The sequence below is a fragment of the Hippocampus comes genome, unplaced genomic scaffold (assembly GCF_001891065.2).
Source record: "Hippocampus comes isolate QL1 unplaced genomic scaffold, H_comes_QL1_v1.1 scaffold252, whole genome shotgun sequence".
In the NCBI taxonomy this organism is placed as follows: domain Eukaryota; kingdom Metazoa; phylum Chordata; class Actinopteri; order Syngnathiformes; family Syngnathidae; genus Hippocampus; species Hippocampus comes.
In genome coordinates, this window is record NW_017805485.1 from 309,738 (window position 1) to 316,074 (window position 6,337).

The 6,337-nt window shown below is 41.0% G+C and overlaps 1 protein-coding gene across 3 annotated transcripts in view; it reads left to right on the forward strand.

Annotated features, from left to right (window-relative positions):
• The window catches only part of pdss2 (prenyl (decaprenyl) diphosphate synthase, subunit 2), a 26,935-nt gene extending 20,768 nt beyond the window's left edge, over positions 1 to 6,167 (forward strand). The window contains exons 6-9 of one of the 3 annotated variants that reach the window (XM_019876147.1): positions 636 to 767; positions 886 to 921; positions 5,699 to 5,871; positions 5,940 to 6,167. In XM_019876147.1, coding sequence (XP_019731706.1) covers positions 636 to 767; positions 886 to 921; positions 5,699 to 5,854 — 324 coding nt within the window. In that variant the 3' untranslated portion in view covers positions 5,855 to 5,871; positions 5,940 to 6,167. Of the gene's footprint in view, positions 1 to 635; positions 768 to 885; positions 922 to 5,698 lie in introns of all 3 variants that reach the window. The other 2 variants (XM_019876146.1, XM_019876145.1) reach the window with 2 other exon arrangements.
• Positions 6,168 to 6,337: the final 170 nt, after the last annotated feature.

Consider the following 6,337-nt stretch of genomic DNA (forward strand, 5'->3'; position numbering starts at 1 on the left):
GTGTGTGTGTGTGTGTGTGTGTGTGTGTGTGTGTGTATATATATATCTATATATCTATATATGTATGTATATATATGTATGTAGAATTTAATTAATCATTATTACCATTTCCATTTGTAGTTTATCAACAATGTTAACATTTTTTAAGGGCATACGCACAGTCCCAATTTTTTTTAAAAATGAAGGTTAAAAAAAAGTCAAGAAAGCATGGATTGACATTTGAGGGAGTGAGGGCGATGCCTTATGTCTCAACCTCTCAGGTCTTGGATTTCTTTCTTTCTTTCTGTCTTTCTGTTCAACTTTTCCTTTTATTTCTTTTTCTTCAATTTTAGGTCCAATCCTGAGTGGTTCACTGATGGTCCACTGTAATTTTTTCTGAGCTCATTTCCAGTAATGCACTTTTATATTCGATCCTCTTTGGCTCTGGCTGGCTGTGTGCTGGTCTGTGTTGCTGCAGGGGGTCCCAGCATGGGTTTGCATTGAAATGGGTCCTTTTAAGAACCATTTGCATCGAGCAGGCTGTGTTAGTTACAGGGCCGTTCATCATGCTTGTCTCGATGAGGGTCACCTGGGGTGTAACCAGGCATGATTTCATTTATTGGATTTGTTAAATTGCCGTGTTTTCTTTCCCGCAGCTAAACTCCGACCTACAGCCATTTGTGAAGAGCAATGTGGGAGAGCAGGTGTCTTTCAGTTTCAGTGCCGCCCCTGTGGTTTTTCACCGTCACATCGTTGGCCCCGAACGATGGCAGCAGCAACTGCAGCAGGTAATGTTGGCCTGTGGCACCCGCACAGCAACCGCAACAGTTTCTAATGTTTCCACAATGAGACTCTGATCTTCTTTCCTGTCACCCAAAAGTTTGAACTTTATTTTTTCTTCATTAGGCAAAAACAATGAGAAACCAGCTGGATTATTCCAAGGTAAGCACTGTGGCTTTTTTTTTTTGTTCTCTATGGTCTTTACATGATGAAAGCCACCAAATAGTTTTGCGATGTCATTTCACTGCAACTTATTTCAAAGTTAGCAAGGTGTGAATGAAAGGGGACTTGTGGGGTCAGAGGATATTGGGATGCTTGAGAGGAGGGGAGTTTGCAGGGGTTATTTAGTCCTGTCTGAAACCAGAGCAGGATAGGATTAGTTTCCACGGCCTATTTGTGGAGGAGACGTTGAGGCTCGAAGACACTGGCATTGTGGGAGAATCTCCTTCAGTTGGAAAGGACACTTAGTGAGAAGTTTGCATGGAAGCAGAAAGTCATGTGACACGAGTCACCCTTTAGGCAGGCATAAACTAACTCGTCAAACAGGAAGCAGATGACCTTGGGCCTAAAGGTGATTACTCCTCCTTTCATCAATGTATATTGCACTTGGACAGTATTTCACAAAATGTCTCCTGCGGTTTAAACCTAATCGACCAATTTCCTCAAACAAAGTGCCTTGCTCACGAATGTCAACAGTGGCGACATTCATCCATCTATCCGTCCATTTTCTATAATGCTTATCCTCATTAGCCGGAGCCGACAAAAAGTGCCTTGTCTGTGTGTATCCTCACCTTTCAAAGAGCATAGCAGTAGATACTATTATAGGCATAAACAGTTGGGGCCTTCTTCAAAAGGGGGAATATTTTGGAAAATTTACTTTTTAATTTGTATGCACAAACAGTTGGATCCCTGGAGTGCCTGCCCACCTAGTGTGAAATTAAATAGCCAAGTGAATCTGCAATGATATGCCAGTTTTTTTTTTTAAATGTGTCTGTGAGCAAGCCGTTATGCACTTTCCTATTAATGAAATAACCAGCTCACATTGTTTGTTTTGTTTTTTTTTTGTTTTTTTTTTTGTTTTTTAAGCCAAAGACTTGGCAGCTAAACTGGTCAAAGTTGAAAAGGGAAAGAATCACTTTATCATGGGCACTCTAGCGCCAAAGCCAAAAGGTGAACAGCGGTAGAGTGTTAGTACAGATTCATGTGAGCTAGCATTTAAGTGAAGTAACAAACAGCATTACCGACACTCGATTGCTTCATGAAATTGTTGGCAGGTCAGGGGGTTGGTTGTGTTTGGCAGTGTCTCCAAAAACGTTAAGACTGTCTTGGCGACTTGCTTGTTTTCCACACTTTGGGCTCTGCTTCCGCGAGTACATGCAGGCAGCCGCAAATGCTCGCCGCTGAGTGATGCAAAAAAGGAGGCGGCCAAAGGCAGGCACATATTGGCAGCAAAATCCAGCCTGGTTGTCCTTCTGATGAAAGCGGGGCCTGCCATCGGCCAAGCGGTATGTGGGTACAGCTGAGGCCTCTGCTTGAGACAGATTTGCCCCTAAAATGCGTCAATTTCTCCATGGCAAATAATATGTTGTATAAAAATGTATAATTCTTGGTCCTTGGGATGTGGACATCAGCATACTCCAGAAAAAAAGCAGTGGAGGTGGCAATGTTTGCCCCAGGGTTTCCCTTACATTTGTGGCATGTCATTTTTCAGAAATGATAAATACTAATCAGCAGAGTTGAAGACATGCCCCACCGATGGCGGAAACATTTCAAATGAATAATCCATGTCCAGTACACTGCCATTGACTGGGGACCGGTGTATGCCGTACTTCGCCTCTCGCTCAAAGTCAGCTGGGATAGGCACCAGAAATGTAAATGTTCTGGCAAATGGATGGATGGATGGATGACTTTTACAGTTCTGATTGTACAGTAGATTTTGTTGTTCATAATTCGCTTAATCGTGAAAACTGAAATCGCAGCGCAACTCTTCCAGTGTATAACAACTGGGTTTTCCGAGTACAGTCATACCTCGGTTTTCGACCATAATCCGTTCCAGAAGGCTGTTCGAAAACCTATTTGTTCGAAAACCGAAACCACGCTCTTTTTTAAAAAAAAAACCTTTATTGAACACGTCTGCTCACAATGGAACGCTACACGAGGAAGCGTCACTTCCTCGTCTACCCGAGGAAGCGTCACTTCCTCGTGTCAGGAAGGCGAGATGAGTCAAGTGGCGCATTCAAGTGCGCTCAGTTTGGTCGAGAACCGATTTTCGGTCGTAATCCAAGGCATAAAAAACTCGAAATTTTTGGTCGAAAACCGATTTGGTCGAGAACAGAGACGTTCGAAAACTGAGGTTTGACTGTACTGACTGTTTGGGGAAGCACCTCCCACTATGCTGTACACATTACCACAGACCATTTTAAGGGTCTCATTTACGTAAGGTTTACCTATGGAAAAACAAGAACACATTTAAACTTAGACACGAACCGATGTGGAAGCTAATCTACTTAGTTAGCGATTGCATCTGCCGAATGGGCAAAATAGCCACATAATTCCTTTTGTGCGTTTGCCCCAAGAAATATGCAATGTTAGGCGCTTCTATCTTGAACATGCAAAATATTCTGACCAGGTGCAAAGTGAAGAAATAATTTCTCATTTTATAACACGTTTAATGTGATTGAGGACTTTACACACTGTGTCTGAGAGGCAGCTGTAAATGGCCAATGACCTGCCTAATGATCACTGCACTTGTGACGAGGAGGAGAACGGACCTTTTGCATTCATGGAAACATTTTTCAAATGCCAGGAATAAAAATTATTTTGACGTAACGTCTATTCAGCAAAGCAATTTTTTGATTTGGAGTTAGTTACAAGAAAGGCATGATGTATCACCAATGGCAAAATGTCACGGTCATTCCAGCAAAATCGGTGCTCGCCCTGAGAGCAGTTTTTCAAGTTTGCTGTATGCTGTCCTGAGTATTAAGTGGAATTTTACACTGGATGGACAAATCCAATTCCCATGCAGTCGGAACCAGATAAATCAAACGAAACATATACAGTTGCTGGTTTCTGCAAAATTATCAAAGCAATAGATTTAGTTTGCGTTTCTTCCGCCAACACTTCCAATTTCATCACTTCAAAGTAAATTTTGCACTTGGGTTGCTCTCCCAAATTTTCCACTGTGAAAACCATCAGGGCAACCTGAGGCACAAATCCTTCATTTCATTGGGGCAGTCTCCACCACCACTTGCACTGCAATCTTGTGTAGACCCTGACTGCAATGTAGTGCCCTCAATTTCGAATCTTTGGAGTGCTGTCACCGCCTGCACTGTTGTCTTTATTACCAGCCAGTTTACCATCATAATAATTTGGACGCTAATATTTCAACGTGGAATCACTAAAATGAAATGTGTACTGTTTTTGCATGAATACGTCATGTTAGGTGTCAATGAGTGTGGTTTACAACTCACCGCTCACTCCTACTAGAAACGATTGAAGGCGCACCTTCAATGAATGGGCTATTTTAAAACTGTTTTCATATATAGGGTGCCCTGCATCATAAGGCGCATATAATTGAACCGACAGTAGTGGCCTGCGGTTGCGCTATGCATCCACTAGATGGTGCTACGCTAAAAGGGAATACAATACAATACAGCTTTATTTATATATCTGATTCTGATTCTGATTCTGATAGAACACCGTTGTCAAACTCATTTCACGTTGTGGGCCACATACTGTCTCAGTAGATGTCAAGTGGGCCGGACCATTAAAATGATACCATACCCTGCTATAAATAACCAAAATAATGTCTTTCCTTTGTTTTGGTCTAAAGAAGCACGAGAACATTAGGAAAATGTTGAAATTTAATGAACAGATATTTAACAAAACATTTCATGAAGCTCCTTAGATTTCCTTAGACAAATGTGCAATTTACTTTTATCATTCACATATATGTATTGCAACTGATCCAACTGATTGCAAAAAGGCACACAAATTTAACAAGTAATTGGTATTGAAAAATATAGTAATGCAGTTTTAAGATTAAAGGAGATTTATAAAGAAAGGAATTTTAAAATAATTTACACGTGCATATAAAATCTAAATTTAATCCCTGCCTACATGTTACAAACTAAGGGAAGTGCTATTAAATGTGTAAAGAATAAAGTATTCACGTCCTTGATAGCATCTGCTGTGTTGGGTCTGTCTCAGTGACAGACTGAGGCTGCTGTTGACTTCTTCTCAGATCAAAACAATGTTGTCTTTTACTCTGATCAAAACAGATACTCCATGAATTGCACCTTATTAAAAATATTCATTCCGTGCCTTTTATGCATTTTTTCATTTTTAAATTATCCTGTGCGCCTGATCAAACCTCCTTGCGGGCCGGTTTCGGCCCGTGGCCCGTATGTTTGAAACAACTGATATCGAACCTTCACTCCTGCTGTGGCTGTCACAATGAAAACTGGTCACAAACACGGATATGAAACATGAAAGACAAAAGTTATGAAAGCAGTTGATTCAACAAAAAGGCACACGTACCTCATGGGCTCACATCCACAAGGGGCTAAATATACTCAGAAGTCTTGCTTGCCTCCTTCTTCCTTCGTTAAGTCAGTAGTTAACTATGCTTTTGGTATTGGTATTTCCAAGAGAAGCACAAGAACAGGACACACAGGTGTCATTCTAACTAAAAAACACAACCGGTATTATGCTGACAATTTTGTAACTCACTCGTAGCAATTATTGTGTAGAGGGATTGCAAATGTATTCTTCACAGTGCATATGAAAATATATATGTATAATATGTCGTCAAGCTTGTATTCTTAAGTTAAACTTTTTTCTCTTGAGTATCCAAAGCTTGGTAGCGGCAAAAACAGTAATACAAACATGACTGTTACAAAAAAGAATAATAATAATGTGTGGTTTGCTCTCTCAACAGCTTTTGGCAGCAGTTAAGTCAGAGAAAGGCTTGAGCTTGGCGGTCAACTTATGCTGTTACCACGGCAACAGGGCTCTGGAGGCTATCCAGGCTTTCCCCTCATCCGAGGCTCGTTCTGCTTTGGAAAACATTGCCTCTGCCATCACCAAATTTTGACCGGAATTCACTTCAATACGCGCACGCACACACACACACACACACACACACACACACACACACACACACACACACACACACACACACACACTTGTGATTTAAAGGTGAAACCCGATTGGTCCTTTTGTGCCAAGGCCAGCAAAGGGAGAACCATCGAACTGTTTGTTTGACTTCTGAAAACAACCAACCAGACCAGGTGCTGTCTCACGTACTGCTGAGCTAATCTGTGAATGTGCTGCAACAGCATAAAACAAAGAAAAATTCAAAAAACATTTTAGCATCATACTTCGAATTGATGCACACTTGTCCTCGACTTGTTGAACCTGTTTTTTTTTTTTTTTGTTGCCATGGTTATCTGCACAGACTAAGATAAGTTGGAAAGTGAATCCTGTAGGAATTGATTGAGACGTCAAAGTTTGAGAGACGTCAGAATACATTTTGCTTTTGCTTGCCGTTTAGGTATGTTTTGGTTTTTTTTTTTTT